Consider the following 19,675-nt stretch of genomic DNA (forward strand, 5'->3'; position numbering starts at 1 on the left):
AAAGTCTGATATAACCAGGCCACCTTCCTTTGCATTTTTTCAATTAATTCCCTCAATATTCTTGGACTTTTGTTCTTTCAAATGAATTTTATTAATTTTTTAGCTCTATAAAGTAAGTTTTTAGCAGTTTGATTGGTATGGAACCGAATAAGCAGATTGATTTAGGTAAAATTGTCATTTTTATTATATTAGCTCAGCCTGCCCATGAGCAATTGATATCTTTCTAATTATTTAGATCTAATTTTATTTGTGTGAAAAGTATTTTGTAATTGTGTTCATATATTTCCTGGCTTTGTCTTGGTAGATTCCCAAATATTTTTATATTGTCTACCATTATTTTAAATAGGATTTCTCTTTTTATCTCTTGCCGCTGGACTTTGTTGATAACATAGAGAAATGCTAATGATTTACTTGGGTTTATTTTATATCTTGCAACTTTGCTAAAGTTGTTAATTGTTTCTAGTAATTTTTTGTTGATTCTCTAGGATTCTCTAAATATACTATCATATCATCTGCAAAGAGTGATAATTTTTCCCATATCTACTCTAATTCCTTCAATTTCCTTTTCTTTTATTGCTAAATCTAACACTTCCAATAAAATAGTGAATAATAGTGGTGATAATGAACAACTTTGTTTAACCCCAGTATTATTGATAATGCTTCTAGCTTATCTCCATTACTTATAAGACCTGATGATGATTTTAGATAGAGGCCATTTATCATTTTAAGGAAAACTCATTTATTCCTGTGCTCTCTATTATTTTTTAAAATTAGGAATGGATGTTGTATTTTGTCAAATGCTTTTTCTATATCCATTGAGATAATCATATGATTTTTGTTATTGATATATTCAAGTATAGTTTTCCTGATTCTGAACCAACTCTGCATTCCTAATGTAAATCCCACTTGGTCATGGTGTATTATCCTGATGATAATTATTGCAATATCTTTGCTAATATCTTATTTAAAATTTTTGCATTAATATTCATTAGGGAAATTGGTCTATACTTTTCTTTTTCTGCTTTAGCCTTCCTGGTATAGGTATCAGCACCATTTCTTTATCATAAGAGGAATTTGGTAGGACTCCTTCTTTATCTATTTTTCTAAATAGTTTATATAGTGTTGGAATTAACTGTTTTTTAAATGTTTGGTAGAATTCACTTGTAAAGTCATCTGGCCCTGGAGATTTTTTTCTTAGGGAGTACATCGATAGCTTATTCAATTTCTTCTTCTATCTTTCATTCTAACTATCTATCTATCTATTCATTTATTTGTTGCTGAGGCAATTGGGGTTAAGTGACTTGCTCAGGGTCACACAACTAGAAAGTGTTAAGTGGTCTAAGGCCAGATTTGAACAGGTCCTCCTGACTTCAGGGCTTATGTTCTATCCACTGTGCCACCTAGCTGCCTTCAATTTCTTTTTCTAAAATGGGACTGTTTAAGTACCTCTTCTTTTTATTTCCTCTTCTTTTAATGTGGGCAAACAATATTTTTTTATTATAGCTTTTTATTTACAAGATATATGCATGAGTAATTTTTCAACATTAATCCTTGCAAAACATTTTGTCCCAATTTTTCCCCTCCTTTCTCCCACTCCTTCCCCCAGATGGCAGGTAGACTAATACATGTTAAATATGTTAAAGTATATGTTAAATACAATATATGCAAACAATATTTTTGTAAATATTCATCCATTTCACTTAGATTGTCAGATTTATTGGCATACGGTTGGACAAAAAGTTCTTAATTATTACTTTAATTTCCTCTTCATTGATGGTTAGTTTACCATTTGCATTTTTGATATTGATAATTTGATTTTCTTCTTTCCTTTTTCTAATCAAATTAATCAAAGGTTTATCTATTTTATTGATTTTTTTCATTAAATCAACTCTTTGTTTTCCTTATTAATTCAATAGTTTTCTTACTTAATTTCTCCTTTGATTTTTAGAATTTCTAATTTGGTATTTTATTGGAAGTTTTTAATTTGCTATTTTTCTAGCTTTTAATGGCATGCCCAATTCATTGATCTCCTCTTTCTCTATTTTATTCATATAAGTATATAGAGATATAAAATTTCCTCTATCAACTGCTTTGGCTGGATCCTATAAGTTTTATACCCATAAATTCTTGCCTAGGTCAGTGACCAAGTAGTTGTTTAGAAAGCTAGATTAAAATGAAATTTTGTTATCCTACATAGTGTGACAGATTCTTTGAATTATTACATGTCAGAATATAGCCATGTACTTGTGAAATATCTAATGTAAAGATTTTAAAATAGGATTGATTTTATATTCATTTAATGATTGAAGGCTGTCAAAAAGAAAGAAGAAAGAAAAAAAACAAAAAGGCACCTACTTTTGACTTTTCTTTTGATAGTCTGGGTATTTTATTTTTTAAAGATATTTTATTTCTTTTGTGTTTTCAGTTTTGTTAATGGTATGCAATATATTCTGATGATTCTCGTCATTTCTTATGGTTTTGTTATGATTTCACCTAGCTCATTTGCTATTTTATTGATTTGATTTTCTGCCTTCTTTTTAATAGTAATAGCTAGAGGCTTATCAATTTTATTAGTCTTTTGAAAGAACTAGCTTTTTATTTTATTCATTTTCATCATTTCTAATTTATATTTTTCTCTAATTTTAATATCTCTTCTCTCTCTGTCTCTGTCTCTGTCTCTGTCTCTGTCTCTCTGTCTCTCTCTCTCTCTCTCTGTCTCTCTGTCTCTCTGTCTCTCTGTTTCTCTGTCTCTCTGTCTCTCTCTTATTTTAGGTTAATTTGTTAGCTTTCTAATTTTCAAATGCTATTCAGATCATTCCTGTCTTTTTTTATTTTGTTCATGTACTTTTAAAGAGATAGGATTTTCCCCCCTGAGGATTGTTTTAGCTGCATCCCAGAAATTTTCTTATGTTATTTCATCATTATAATTTTCTTTTTATCCAGTTCTGTTTTTTAAATTAATAGCCTTTTATTTTCAAAATATATGCAGCATTCATCCTTGTAAAACCTTGTGTTCCAAAATTTTCTGCCTCCCTTTCCCGCCTCCTAAAAAGCAAGTAAGCCAATATATGTTAAACATATACAATTCTTCTCATGCTTCCACCTTTATTATGCTATATCATTATAATTTTCTTTCACATAACTGTTGTTTCTATGATCTCCTCTTTAATTTGCTCACTATTTAGGATTTTATTGTTAAATCTTCATTGGAGTTGATGACTTTTGTTTGTGGTCCTGAATCAATAACTATTTTTATTTTTTTATGGTCTTTAAAGGAAATGTTAACTATTTCTGCCTTTTTACCTTCTTGCAATAACTCTGAGCCCTTATCAATTATCATTGTCACTGTCAATTTTTATAAAAGTTCCATATGTTACTGAGAGATACTTATATTCTTTGCTCATCCTGTTTAGAAGATGCCATAAGTCTTTTAGCTCCAATCTTTCCAGCAATTTGCTCAGTTCCACATTTTTCCTTTCATTGCTATTTCTATCAGACTTATAACTGAGAGAGAATTTTGTTTACATTTTCTTCCATTTGTCTCTAATATTTTTCAAGTTATAATTTTTTCCTCTTCTGCTAAAAATACAGGGCTACATATTCCATCAGTTATTATTTCTGGTGGCTTTGTCCCCACTCATCTTCAACCTCCTTCTCCCATTAACTCCTTTCCCTCTTGGATTTGGCTTACCAATTCCTTTTTACTTCCTGCCTTTTTCTGGTTATTTGATCCCCCTTTTCCCTATTTTTTCACTTCAGTCAGGTACCTCCCTGTTCTTTCATTAAGCTAGTTCTGCTCATAAATTTTTTGAAATTTCATTTTTGTACCCCTTTTCAAAGAGGGTTTCTTTCACTCTTCTCATTATCTATTCTTTCTGAGTACTCTAGACCCTCTTTGTCTGGCTCATGGTCAATTTAATTTTCTATTTTCTCTCTATTCTTTATGGGATCTTAACTTCTAAGCTATCCATTCTAGGTTCTCCCTCATATGCAGTTTCTATCATTGCCTTGTGGAGCTTGCCTTTTGTGTTCTTTTCTACTGTGCCTCATTCCCAGAACAAAGCCAATTCCTTCAAGTGACAGAGAGGACACTGTCCCATGGTAAAATTTTCTACTCCTCTCCCAGTACATCTCTGATTATGGGACTGCCACTGATAACCTCCCCATGGTTAACTTTTTTTTTTTCATTTTCTTTAAATTCTCTTTTCTCGGTTAATGCCCTTCTGTTCTCCTAAATGCGAGTTCTCCAGTAATTCCCATTCCCTTTCTCCTGAGATAGGTCATATAGTCTTTTTCAAGCCTCAAATTTCCAAGACCACACCCAGCACAAGATCTCTACCTTCCTTCAAAGAACATCTTTCTTCACCCATAGTAACCTTCATTAGTGAAATCCTCTTTCCTTATCCTTTTCTAGGCTTTCTCTCTCCACCTCACTTTATCCCCTATAATTGAGTATTATGAAGCTTAATTAATGATTCAGGCCTGTTTCTCATCTCTTTTTAATTTCTGTTTTTTCCCTTGTGTTTTAGTGTACTTTTAGGAAGAAATTTCTTAAAGATTCCTCTGTTATTATTTTTTTAACAGTTGCATCTAATCATAATCTGATATTTTTCTAGGTTTTTTCCTCTTTTTTCCATGGTAATTTATTTTATTATTTGTACTTTTCTTGGTTACTCTGTTTACCTTATATTTTTGTTGTCTGAGTATATGCGAAACAAATAATCTGCTAACATTTATTTTTCTTTGGACTGCTTCAAATGACCCTCTTTGATTTAATGCCATATTTTCATTGATAATTAGGCACAGGCTTACAAGATATATCACCTTGTTGCAACTTATGATCTTTTGCTTTTTGGAACACATTATTCATTTACCTTATAGAGTTTCTTTGGGTACAGAATAGTCTTGTATTATTTGAAGTTCTTTCTCTCTGTTTATTGCAGATTTTGTTTGCTATTAGAATTGTTAAACTTAAACACTATGTGTCTTGGATTTGGAAGCAATGTGTGTATTACTTTGATTGGTACTTATTTTTTCTACTTACAACTCTTAAATTAATTATGCTATTCAAGGTTTTTTATTTGTTTGGTTCTTCTTAGAGACCACTGATCTTTAAGTTTAATCTTTTAAATCTGTAAGTTAAGATTTCTTGAAATATAATTCTAGAAAGACAAGCTTTTAAAAGTCATTTTTAAAAAAAAATATGGAACTATTTGATTCTACCTTAAAACCCAAATCACTCTGGCTTTCATTGAATGTCCAAAAATAGCTTCAACTCAAACTCTGGCTCATCTTGTTGCTCAGAATGAATGTAAAGCATAATTATTACCTGTTCTCACTAAAAATTCTGAGCAACCTCCTCTCCCAAACTGATATCTTTGTGAGGGTAGTATGGCCTTACTTATTATCTTTGTAACTCTGTACAAATCATTAGCCCTTATTAGTCTCTGTTTTCTCAGTTGTAAAGTATGGATAATAATAATACCTATGTCCTATAGTTGTGATAAAGTTCAAATGAGATAATATTTATAAAATGCTTTATAAATAGTACTTCATGTAGTACTTTAAGAGTACCATATGCCCTATCATCATCATCATCGTCATCATCATATTATCACATGAGTTCTCTAAAGAATACTATTAAAAATAAATATTATAGTACAATCTAGGCCACTTCTTATTCTAAAATTTGTTTTTGTATTCAAAATTTAGGGTTTTTTGACACTTATTAATTATGTGAGCCTGATAAATCACTTTACCCTCTTTGCTTTAATTTCCTCATCTGTAAAATGAGTTGGTAAAGTAAATGGCACATCACCCCAAAATCTTTGCCAAGAAAACCCCAAATGAGGTCACAGAGTCAGATAGAACTGAAACGACTTAACAGCCGCAAAATAGTCAAACATACTTAAAACACTTATGGACCTCTACTCTTTTAAGCAGTATTAGTCATGTTCTTCATACCTTCCAAATATAATAAACTTAACAAAACTTACAGCTAATTTGACAGGTGGGAGTTTTTTTCTCTTACCTCATATTCAGAGTTCTTTCTCTAATTCTCAAAGCCTCAGAATCATAGGATCTTGTTTGGGAGAGTCCTTGGCACTCATCCTCTCTATTCTGGATCCGGCTAACAATCCACTCCATAGCCTCCTCAACAAGTGGCCACACAGCCACTGCCTGAAAAATTCTACTTGGGAGTGGGACAGACCTTGACTTCTCTTCAGCAAGATCTTCTGCTGGAAAAGCATGGATTTTTGAGGAATTTCAATATCATTTCTAACTGAGTTCCTTAACTTCCACCCATTGTTTCTAGTTCTGCTATCTGGAGCCAGAACAGGAAAAGGTTTAATTTCTTTTTTATGTGACATTTAAATGCAGCTATCATGCATTAGGTAAGTTCCAAAACCAGATAGCATTTCACATTTGTCAAGCAGAAGTACTTATGGCAGAAACTTCCTTCTTGTGAATTCATAAAACAGAAGCAAAACAGAAAAAAGAAGAAAAGTAGAATAAAAGAAAAAAAAAAGAAAGCCATGGACAAGTTAGAAAGGAAAATAGAATGTTTAAAATTTCTTGAATTTTTGTTTTGAAAGATAGTTTCTTTATTATTATTCACATCTTATTTCTAAGTCTGAACAACGTTAGAAGATATTTGAAAATTTATTTCATGGCAAATAGGGCAGCCTGTATTTTTCCAGGAATGGTAGAAAAGAAGGGTGATAGTATGAGTGTATCAAGATCTAAGTCTATTGCTTTTATAGTCATATTTCCAGAAAGTGGTATGAGTATATCAAGGTTTAAATTTTTTGTCTTTATAGTCATATTTCTTAGGGACACAATTGAAAAGATGTCTAATGATCACCAATCTATAGTTATTCTGATATAAACAGTTCTGTATCCTGAATTCTTTTAGAAGCTCCTCTATCTGGTAACATTATCTATTATTTTTTCAATCATTAATATTTTACAATATTCAGAATTTGGATTGACCATACTGAATATTTTTTAAAGTGATCCTTTCCCCTTTAGGATATTGAAAATTTATTCGTCTACAATAAATTATAGTATGTTGACAATTTTTCCAAGGGCTATAATATAAACCTTATGAAAGAACTTGATACTCCTATTAGATGATGTTTTAAATGTTAACAAGACCATTCCACTTCTTTTTACTAATTGTTATTATATTTTACATACTGTAGGTATAATTACAAGATAGAGGGACAATAAATTCTAAAACTTACTGAAGTTTGTATTTTTTGAAATAGTAACCATAAAGGACAATATCCAGTTTGGAAGCATAGTTCTGAAATAAAAGAACTTAAAAGTGGTCTCAGTATCTCATCAGATTTATTTTCATGCCTTAACAAGGAATTCATTTACACTACTTCAAACAACCTGCTTTTAATACCTCCAGAGTTGAAGATTTTAGTTGATGATGATGATGATGATGATAACTGTCATTTATATAATGCTTTAAAGTTTGCAGAGTTAATTTTATTATTCAATTTGATCTTCATAAAAATTCTGTGAAATAGGTACTATTATAATTCCTATTTTACAGATGAAGAAAACAGAAGTTGAGAGAGTTTACTTGTGCAATCACATAACTTTTTTTCCAAGCATCTGAGGCAGAATAGAACTCAGGTTTTCTTGACTCCAAGGCCATTATTCTATCCATTGTGATGGCTCTTGGCTAAGACATATATATGTTACTTTATATTGAATTTCCTTTTATAATGATGTCATAATAATGTTTTATTGTACTTCAAACTCTTTAATTTTTATTATTAAGGATTGTGGTGATTCTCATTTTTAGGAAAATTATATTTAACTTAAATCAATGCATTTTATTAAATATATCAAATATTTCTATTTTAAAAGAGTGACAAATATATTTTTAAACTTTGTGAAAAAATAATTATAACTCAAAGAAGAGAATAAATATTTGTTAAATGTACTAATCAACATAATGTTTACATTATGAAAAAGAATAATTTCTAAACAATTAAAATATTTTTTTTTTCTGAAAGTTGGCCAGGTATACTTTGCCTTGATCCTTTAATGGGGGAATATATGACCTGTGACCTGGATGGAAATGTTGAATATTATCATGTAGAATTCCTGGGTAATCCCCATTCAAGAAAATGGATAAAAGCAAACAGTGTTGGTCATTATAGTATCACTTTAAAGGTAGGTAGAATAAAATTGTTTGTTATTTATTTTTGTTGTTATTTTATTGATTCTACTGTATTTTTTGTGATGCATTTTAAAAAAAAACGGTTCTTTTCCCAAGGCTCATAAACACAACTATTTATTTTAGAACTACTTTCGAAATTATAAATACAAAATATTATGTTTCTAAGGTAATGTAGATATAATAACTTTTAGTATCATCTTTTTCTGATTAGCAATAGAATTATTAGCATTAAATCAGCTATAGAATTTTCATAGGACTATGATTATCTTTTGAGATTGATTTTGGATTTGCATTTGGCCCTTTTTATAATCTCTGAATGAAATTTAAGTTGTAATGTTACTTAAAGGAGACAGTTAATTATGTAAATCAACAAATTTTTCCAGTTTCAAGTAGAAAATTTCATCATATTAAGTTCTTAAGTAATTTTTATTTCAGGGTTTCAAAAAAATCTTTTATATTAGATGATAGTTAAACTAGCATTATTAGCTTAAATTCTCAAATAATACAGCTTTTTGGTTTAAGAAATAGCATTAATTCAATTATATAAATTAATTTTATTTTTACTGAAACTTTCCCCAATGTTTTAGGCTAAGCCTGAGTCAATCTCCTGGTAGTTTAGGTCCAATATTGGAATGAAATAAAATATACATTTTTTAAAAGTTCATAATAAAAGAACATTTACTTAGCCATGGCAAAGGATGGGAATTCCACAAGGATACATGTTAAGGGTACCAGGAGTTGATTCACCTGATGGAAGCTAATCTGCCTCTGAGCTGGAACATCTCGAATCTCTTTTGTGTTTAAGTGACTAGGAGCTAGCAGTCAGTAGTCTATAATGTTAGTTTCCTGAGCCAATCAAAGCTTAAGGATAGATTTAATATCTTTTGAGGAAAAACTATCTTTGGAGGAAGAGGCTAGGGTATTGCTTTCACCATAAAGTAGCATATCTTACTTCCTGAGAATGCTTAAATATAACATTATAGGCTTTCCATTTTGTAGTAAAACACACATACACACACATCCTATGTCATTATCCATTCAAGGCCTATGATTTTCATTTTTTATATAAATGAATCAAAAACTATTATTGCCATACATAAAATCTTTCTTTACTTCAGTCAATCAGTGTATAGAATTGAAGGCCTTTAAATGTAAGATATTTAATTATTTAATTGCTTTTTTTCTTCTGGAGAACAATGTAGCAACCAGTAATCTTACTGACATAGGATATCATGGCTTTGGTATGTTGAGAATTTATGCTCTTCTTTCTTTATGAAGGACTAGCAGTCAGAAAAGTTGCATATGCACATGTGTGTGTATGCATGTTTGTGCTTGAGCAAGAGCTTGATTTATTGTTTCATTGATTATCTAGGCTTAAGAAGGTGATGGAAGAAATATTCATAGTGAAGATTAAGTTTTACACAGTCTGACACATATTGTTTAATAAATATTTGTTGATAGTTGATATATGTGTGATTTTGTCCTTTTCTTTCCTCTGTTCTTTCTTTCCTTTTTTCTCTTTCTTTCTTTCTTTCTTTCTTTCTTTCTTTCTTTCTTTCTTTCTTTCTTTCTTTCTTTCTTTTTCTTCCTTCGTTTGTTCATTCGTTCCTTCCTTCCATCCTTTCTCTCTCTCTTTCTTTCTTTCTTGCTCTGTTTTCTTTCTTACTCTCTCTCTCTTTTTTTTTTTTCATTTTAACCATACTTTAAAGTAAAGAATAAAGCCAGGCTGTAATGATTTTATGGTTATCTCTAACCATAGAGTTAGTTTTTTTTCTACTCTCCTTTCCTTTCAAGAGTATTGCTGGTACATGTTTAACAACCAGCTCTATGGGAAACACATACACACACAGAGTCTTTCTGTTATTCAGAGACTGAGATAGTGCAAGAGGGTGAGGGTTAGGGGTAGGTGGAGGAGAATTAAGTCCCATGTGTAAGAGAAGTAAGTTTGTATTTTTATGATTTTATCTTTGAAATAAATAGTCCATTGTAAAAGCTATTCCCACTATTAGTTGCTAAATGGAACTGAAATGGAAGGGACATACTCTACAACTGAAGGAACATCAGTGGAAGATGGTGTCATTTACAGAGAACTCCTAAATCCACTTTAGGGTACTGGAGAAGTTTGGGGAAGAAGTGAAAGATAACCAAGTGGACTTCAAGTAGTGATGGAAGCCAGAATCATCTGTGTGATTAAATGTTTCACAGGAACAGTGAAATAAAATCACAGAGATTCAAAGATTCATAGTAAAAAGAAACTTTCTCTTAATTAGAATGTTCAAAAGTAGACTTGGTTGTTTCAAGAGATGAAGTCTTTTACCTTTTTCTTCCTATCCCACAAAGTATTCAATAGGATGAATGACCACTCAGTATGGGCTTGTCAAAGAAATTCTCATTTTACATTGTTTGAATTGGAGACCATTGAGATCCCTTCTAGTTCTGAGGTGGTATATCTAGGTCCTGATTAGTGCTATAAAGGAATTCTGGGAAGTGGTCACATTATTAAAATTTGAATTGCATATTTCCATTGGGCTACAACCAATTATCATGTTTTATAAAATTATAACTAGATTAAATGAGCTGAATACAATTTTAGCTGTTTATTGTATAACATTAAATATATATCTCATGTCCTTTAAGATATAGAGCCTTCATTTTTCAGAATGTAATATTTTATTAAGATTGTGACAAGAGAAGTCCTTGAATATGTCAGCTGTGAAAAAAGGTTAGTAAGATATTTATAGTTATAGATGAGGCAATATGTGGGAGTCAAATAAGCCACAAACTAAGGGATGATTTTAAAAGTGTATGCTTATCTGAAAATTTTGTTATCTCCTAACATTCTTGCCATGATGATTGCTTCAGCAAGGAAAGGAAATTGAACTGGGAGAAATTCACAAGTTTAAATCAGCCATGAAAATAAGTATGTGTTCATTTGCCCCAGGCCTAAAAGAAATCAGGATAGACCTAAAGGATTTCAGAAACTGTACTAATGAAAATCAATCCATGGACCTAAAAGAAAGTTAATACTCTTGGCTGCTACATGCTATCCATTTTGTTTGGTTTCATGGGAATATGTATTTGTGGGGAAACACTGGTTTTATTGGCTCTAGGCAGATGATTGTGTTCCATGATTAGTGGGATGGAGATCACTAAAAGCAGGTGGGAAGATTGTGTAGAAGGGAGCTAACCAGGGTAGACACTACACATATTTTAGGCTGAACAATATTTCTTCTTGATTTTTTTTAATTTGCAAAACTAATAGAGATAGAATAGAAATAGATCTCAAGAAGCTATGGAACAGTTCTATGGTAATGAGTTTTTTTCTGTATCATGATTATTCCTGCATGACATTATAGACCAAGGGCATTTACAATGCTGTCAGCAGAGAAATGGACAAGTTGTGGAGAGTGTTGTGCTTCCCTATAACATCTGAGTAAACAGGATGCTCAGTCCAGGTCCCTGGACCATTTCACCCCCTCCTCCCTGACCCAGTCTCTTAGAATCAAACATCTGTCTCTTCATGTTGTGAGATTCCTGTTGTTCTTTAAAATTAGGCTTATGGAAAACTACTGAAGCACCTCCCAGGCTTCTTGAAGATGTTCCTAGAGAGTACACAGAGCACATAACACTCTTAACCCTTCAACGACTAATATACCTTGCATGGGATCTATTATTTACTGGTATTAAGGCAAAATTTCAGGGTATTTTCCTGTGCTCTCTGACTGATGAACCTGGAAATCTAAATGTCATGTATGATTTTGAGAATTAATGTTCCCCATTGAGCTTTCCAAGTTTTTTTCTTTAGGGATTTGGGACTTGGGTCCACTTGGCTTTGCCCCTTTTTCAAATGAAAAGAAAAAAAAAACAATTGTCCTAGATGGAAACTCTTGCAATGATTTTTCTCACAAAAGCGTTCTTTTTGACAAAGGGAGCAGTAAAATGCACCAGGAGTTCTTCTAACACAGGCAATCCCTACAGAGGTCCAGGAGATTTCCTCTGGGTCCCAAAGGGGATAGTTTGCTAAGGCAAACCAATGACATTATAAACTTGCTCATCAGAACAAGACAAGTAGATTCAGCTCAAAAACTAGCAAAGGATGTCAGCAACTAATGGATTTTAGGCATAGAATTTCTTGCTTAAGGATGTTGTTCATCTTTTTGTTTTCATAAAAATCAAGCTGTTTAAGTCTTCTTAAATGCAAAAAGAACAAGATGAACATGTTTACTACATGGTAGCAACTTTGGGATTCCAGAATTCTCACATTAAACTTAATATCAGTACTTGTATAGAATTCTGTAACTGAAACTGTATCAATATATTAGCTCCAGGTATCAGTATATCAATCTTTTCAGAATTCAATAAAACATAAAGTATTAGTACTTAACAGTTAATGATTTTTTAAGTGAAAAGTTTGCTGAGTAGAACTGACTTGTAAGGGAGAGCACATAGGAAAAAAGCAATTGTACATTTATAGTTTTAAAAATCATGAGTTTTCTCTAAAATATTGTAGTCTAAGATATCTCAAAAATCAAAAGTCCCAGACAGAGAATCTCTTTAGAGGTCTCTGCAAAAGTGAAGGGACCAATTTTATCTTACATGGAACATTGTGTATCATTGTCATTACCTCCCGGAAGACCAGGTAGGTTAAATTTCACACTTTCCCCAGGATTCTCTAATATAATTAAGGGGATTTGGAGTAAATCCAGGTTCTCTGCAAAAGACTCTAGCAGGTCCTTAATGTTGCTCTTTCAAGTATAGGGACTGTATCCCAGTTTCACTAGCCACTAATAGTCAGAAATACTTACTTCAGAAGATATGAACCATTAATACACAAACTTATTTCCCCAATATGGGGAAGGAATAATCATTGTGCATCTTTTCATACCACTTCAGTCTCTGATGAGAGAGAGGCAGTTCAGTTCCAGTAGCACACAGTCCCAGTTCAAAATCCAAATCCAAACTCAGACTTGAACACCAGGTACCTTGCCTGATTATACCATCTTGGCATATGAAATGATCCCATGAGGGCACCTGAAGCTGGGGAGGACAAACAACACAGAACAGAAACAATATTCCCAGGACTCTTTCTTGGAGCTGGGAAATAGAAGGAGTGCGGAAACAAGTTTTTCTGCTCTTATCAGTTGAGCTATGATGTCCATGTAATTGATGAACTGTGCATAGTCTTTATTTTCTGGAAACAATGATGAAAGTGGCTGAAAAAAAGCATCAGAATGAATGGTTCAGGCTGGCCAGTTTTGAAGACACAGAAAGAAGGTAATTCCTTCCATATGGTATGGGATTCAGAGGTCTCCATATGCAAGCAAACTGAATATGCTCCTCAAGGGAACTTCTGTGTTAAATGAACTGGGCATGCTCAGACAAATTCTGCCTACATCTACAAAGTAAGCAAATGATACTTCTTTTTTTTTGAAAATCCTGCAAATATCTTAAGATAGCTATCATATCTTGCCAGGTCTTCTCTTAAGTTCCTTCAGTTTCTATTTGAAAGGTGCAGTCTCTATTTCCCCTTATCATTCTGATTATTCTCCTCTAGACGTATTTCACCTTGTGAAACCTTTAGTTTAAAAAACTAAAATGTGCTGCCCACTAGTGATCAGATGTGATCTGATGAGGACAGAAAATGGAAGAAAAGACACACTTCTCATGTTCTAGTGCTTATGTCTCACGGTGTAATTGACTCATTTTGAACTTTCAATCAATGCTTTCATGTCTTCCTTTATGTGAATTATCTTGTTATGGCTACCTTATCTTTTATTTGTGCCATTGCTTTTTTGAGCCCAACTTTAACATTTGTTCTTAATTTTTATCTTATTATATTAGGTTCTGTTTTCTAACCCATTAAGCTCTTTTCTTTGGATCCTGATTGTTTTCTAAAATGTTAGCTATTCTTTTCACCTTTCCTTAAGTTTTACATTTGATAACTATATTACATATACCTTAATCCAAGTCATTGACAAAAATGTTGAATAATACAGGGCTAAGAATCCCTAGGAGATTCAATTAAAGATATCCTTCCAAGTTGACATTGAACCTTTAATGACTACTCTTTAGGCCTGGTCATTCAATCAGTTCTATTAATTTCAATCAGTTGAATTAGCATCTCTTTAATATATGTCTACAAAGATATTAAAAACTCTTAAATGCTTTGCAATAATTGAAATATATCCTGTTTATAGTATTTCTCTGATCTATATAGCCATTTAGAAACTAAATGACATTTTATTTTTAGTTGGATTATTCATTTGGGTCTTATTGTTATTTATAGTATAAGATATTGGTGTTAAACCACTTTCTAATTTCCCCAGCAGTTCTTCTTCTTATTTTTTTTTTAGTTCTTGTTATTATAATAGGGAATTAAACAGTAGTAGGGTACTGAGTTTTGTTGCCTCTTATTTTTGTTTATCTAATCTGTTTCATTTCTGCAGTTGCACAGCACTTTTATCATTCTCTATGAACTTTTCTACAGCTGCTGGCTAGCATTTATATAGCATCCTAAGGCTTGCAAGGTGCTTCACCAATATTGTCTTACCAGATACAACTTTGGAGGGAGGTGCTATTATTATTCTCATTTCGCAAAAAAGGAAACTAAAGTAGAGAAATTAAGTGACTTGCTCAGGAACATACAGCAAGGAATTGTCTGAAACAGGATTCTTACTCCACTCTATTCTGACTCCAAGTTGAGGACTCTATGTACTGAATTATTTATCAATCAGTGGTTCAAGAGTTACATTTGTTAGTTCATTCAATACCATAGGATATAGATTGAGTCTGGTGACATTAAATTATTGAGGACAGATAGGGTATTCTCTTATTATGTGGTATAATAGAGTTCCAGGCCTGCTGTTAGGAAAAACTGAATTCAAATCCAATTGTAAAAATTACTAGCTATGCAATCCAGGGCAAGCCATTTAAATTGTGTTTGTTTCACATCCTCTAGCCGTAAAAAAGGGGATAATAATAGCCCATACCTCTCAGTTGTGGTGAGGATCAAATGAGATAATATTTGTAGAACACTTAGCATAGTGCCTGGCACATAGTAGTGCTTATATCCTTACCCTTCTCAATTTCTATACTTATTTTGAGTTTCAACTTCCTGTTAATCAGTTAGCTTAGTTCTTCCCAATTTAAAAATCATTCCACTTTTAAGAAAAAACAGAAAAACAAAACTGAAAAAAGAGAGTAATGAAAGAAAAAAAGAACCAATTCATATTTACATTGTTTTTTAAGGTCTGCAAAGTTTTTTCTCAAAATCATGTGAAATAGATGGTAAAAGTATTAATATTCCCATTTTTTAGGTAGGGAAACTGAGGTTAAGTGTCTTACTGGAAGGGAAAGGTATTTAGATTCAGGACACTTGTATCGTATGTGTTTTTCTTTATTATTGACCCTCGTAAAGCACTGGTCTGATATCCCTTTTCCTTTCTTCTCCCTGCCACCCCCCCTTAATTATGGATAAAATTATGAATAAAAACAAAATTTTTATTGTAGTTCTGCCTTTTGCATTCATCATCAACTTGACCCCATTTTTGTGCTTGAGTGTTCTTGGCAAGAACTATACTATTTTCTTGTATTTATGGTGTTATTTTCCTTTGCTTTTTTTGTCTTTGTTCATCCTTTTGTTCATCCTAACTCTTCTTGACCCCATTTGGGATTTTCTTGGCAATATAGATACTGGAGTGGTTTGCCATTTCCTTCTCCAACTTATTTTACAGATGAGGAGACTGAGACAGCTGGGCAAAGTGACTTGCCTAGGGTCATTTAGCTTGTTAAGTGTCTGAATATGGATTTGAATCCACTTCTTTTGGATATTGTATTTAAACCCAAATGAAATCCAAATTTTTATTACAAACAGTAATCCTAGGATTACATGACCTGAACAATTTAAAAGTGACATGTCTTAAGAAAAATGAGACCTTTTCCCTTATTGTCAACAGAAAATCTTCATAACATGTTGAAGTTTATGTGTTCTTGGGATTCTAGGCTTTTGGATGAAATGATCTAATTGTGTCTTCCTTTTGGCATTTTTGTCACTGATACAACTTGGAAACTAAATAGATCCATCTTATATTTAATTTTGTCTTGTGGGAACTAGAATTGTAGGTAGCTTTGAGAGTGTTTCTAATGGCTTGCTGACATTTATGGATCCATATTGATATTCTGATCATTTATATGCAAATACTTCTATTCTTCTACATTACATAAAAAAAAAAATCTTTCAGTGTCACCTGCTTAGAATCTAAACAGGGGCATCTGTTTCTAATCCTCATAATCATATCAAATTCCCAATAAGCTATCATCCACAGCCCAGATAATCATAAAGGCCTTCTTATTGATCTCCTGTTGTGAATTCAATTTTGCTTTCAAACTACATGAGTAATTAACCTTGCCCTCAAGCAGATGTTTTCAGAGATGAACAAGGGTATGCAAGACCCTTTCCTCCAATTAGTGAGCTACATTGGTTATTATCAATGTCTTTGGAAGACTATTCATAATGTTTTTAAATCCTAGGGCTTTTTATATTCTTATGATAGAACAGTGTGTAGCTGATTAAAGTTAGTTCAGCAATTTTGCTACTTAAAAAAAATCTTTTTGTCCACATGAAAATATAATAACCTTTATTATTCCTGGCAATAAATTGTACTTTGGCAATTGAAATTCATCACAATAGAATTTTAATGTTGACTATTCTTTTTCTCTCAATCAAAATCCCACTATGATCCTTTACTTACATTAAACAAATGCTTAAAAGTGCTGTATTTTGAAGGAATATTTGCATTCTAACTATTAGCAAAACTGTAAGTTCAGTTGAAGATCCAGCTTGTTCTTCAGTGTGAAACAAGTTGTTAACTACACCAGGGATCTTTTGGTGTCCCTAAAATCACATGTAGACTAGTGAGTTGCCTAATCATTCTAGTGTTAAGTGGGTATTGTTTATGTCTCAGATAACACTGTAAGTATGTGGAGAATTCTAAATGAGTAGCATTCCTCTCAATCCAATTAAGCTAACATTTATTAATCACCTCTTGTGTGTAAAACATTGTTTTATGACTTATAGAATCCAGAAAAGATTGACTAGTTTCTGCCCTCTGGAAATTTGTTGGGCCAGTAGAAGAACTGTTAAATAGCTAAAATTCAATACTTAGCTATAATAATTTTTATCAAAATGCTAAATGCCAGCTGTGTATTAGATATTAGAGGTAAGGAAAAAAATGGAATAGAGTCTGACTTCCAGAAGTTTATATTTTTCTGGGAGAAAACAACATGTTTACAGAGAAGTAAACACAAAATATGTTCAAAGTAAATACTAAATTATTGGGGAGCGAGAAGAGCACTAAGACTAAGTAATATAACAAAATAAAATACAAATAAGGTAATTTATACAAATAACACAAAATCAAAGTAATATAATAATAGAAAATTAAAAAAATGATAATTGAACAGGAGAGATTATCACATTTTAAAAATGCAATGAGAAATTCTAAAAGAATGAGATGATTTCTGACTAGGCAGGTCAGGGAATCATGGCTTTTTAGTTGAATTGAAGTCTCTGGGTCTTTGTAGTTTATGGCTCCAAGAAGGCTCCATATATACAATATGCTGCAAAGACTTCAATTCCTGGATTCTACGCTCTTCCCTCTCTATTTCATTTTTCTGTTCTCTTACTCTGTGGTAGAAATGTAGTACCATATCTGTCTGGGGGCTGTGTAAAAGGCCCAGACAGAAGAAGAACCAGCCTTTGTTTGCCAAGTTTATACCTTCCCTAGGGCAGAGAGCTGATTGTTTTGGTTGCAAAAGTCTTCTCTTCTAGTCCTTGATATAAATTGTTTTTTTTGACAAACAAAACTCTCCATTGAAGAGAACAAAAATTTTGCTTTTGTCAGCAAAACATTTGACTAAGCAGCATAGGTGACAGTTCAATAAGAATTTAGAAGCAAATTTTATTCTGATCATTATAATTTGAAAACTTCCAAGTTTGGCATTTTAGATCTAAATCAGCTACATGCAGAGGACCATATCTTTTTTTTTTTTAACACTTTTTTTTCAAAACATATGCATAGACAATTTTCAACATATACCTTTACAAAACCTTGTGTTCCAATTTTTTTCCTTCCCTCCCTCCAATCCCTCCCCTAGATGGCAAGTAATCCAATATGTTAAACATGTGCAATTCTTCTGTATATTTCCACAATTATCATGAGAAAGAAAACAAAATGCAAGCAAACAACAACAAAAAGAACGAAAATATTATGTTACCTTATATTGTGATCCACACTCAGTCCCCACAGTCCTCTCTCTGGGTATAGATGGCTTTCTCCATCATAAGATTATCGAAACTGGCCTGAATCATCTCATTGTTGAAAAGAGCCACGTCCATCGGAATTGATCATTGTATAATCTTGCTGTTGCCGTGTGCTTCACTTCACTCAGTACCAGTTCACCTAAGTATCTCCAGGTCTCTCTGAAATCATCCTGTTGGTTATTATAGAACAATAATGTTCCATAACACTCATATACCATATTCAGCCATTCACCAACTGTTGGATATCCACTCAGTTTCCAGTATCTTGCTACTATAAAAAGGGCTACCACAAACATTTTTGCACATGTGGGTCCCTTTCCCTCCTTTATGATCTCTTTGGGATAGATCATTTTTAAATTAATAACCTCTCCCTGAATTCTTTTGTGGTCTAACCAAACAGGTTTTCTGGAAATCTTTCATATAGGATCCATAACCTTGCGTTCACACCAGTTCTTCTTCCTGCCTACATGTATCTCTGTTTTATCCCACTTTGAGAGAACTATTTTCTTTCTAAGCTCATCACAAAGACCATCTTCTATATAAAGACTTTCCTGATTTCCCCAGTTCCTAATGTTTCCCTCTAATTTATTTTATGTTTTTTTCTATATGTAAAGGTGGAAATCAATTGTATTAATCAATCACTCTATCCCACTTAAAACAATTAATAAAATATTCCATCCCTAATGCCTTTATCCAGGTAAAAACATTTCTATTGAATCAATCAATCAAAGTAATGTGTCCTGGTGTACCCTGTGGGTCAGCTATGAAATAGCAAGTCAGTTAGGGACAGAGCATTTGTGTATCCAGCATTTTAGAGAAGAGAGCAGTTTCTGCTAAGCCTTTAGGAGGGAATTGTTTGGTTACATATAGAGAAGAACTTTTGTCTGCTTGTCTGAACATAATAGGGCAGAGAGGTGACATAGTGGATAGAGGGCAGAGCCTGGAGTCAAGAAGACCTAAGTTCAAATTTGACCTCAGAAATGACAAACTATTTTTGCCAAGAATACCTCCAAAGAGATCATGGACCGTCAGACCTGACTGGAAATGATTGAACAGCAACAAGAACATCTCATGTAACCTTATGAATTTCAAAGGATTGAGAAGATATTTGTAATATTCTTCTCTAAAATGTAATGTTCTCTGAGAGCAAG

General features: G+C 32.4%; 1 protein-coding gene across 1 annotated transcript in view; it reads left to right on the plus strand.

The window, feature by feature from the left end:
• The window catches only part of ZCWPW2 (zinc finger CW-type and PWWP domain containing 2), a 140,063-nt gene that overhangs the window by 42,424 nt on the left and 77,964 nt on the right, over positions 1–19,675 (plus strand). The window contains exon 3 of the mRNA XM_031940256.1: positions 8,037–8,196. Within this exon, the coding sequence (XP_031796116.1) occupies positions 8,037–8,196 (160 nt within the window). The remainder of the gene's footprint in view (positions 1–8,036; positions 8,197–19,675) is intronic.

This window comes from Sarcophilus harrisii, chromosome 5 (genome assembly GCF_902635505.1).
Source record: "Sarcophilus harrisii chromosome 5, mSarHar1.11, whole genome shotgun sequence".
Lineage (NCBI taxonomy): Eukaryota > Metazoa > Chordata > Mammalia > Dasyuromorphia > Dasyuridae > Sarcophilus > Sarcophilus harrisii.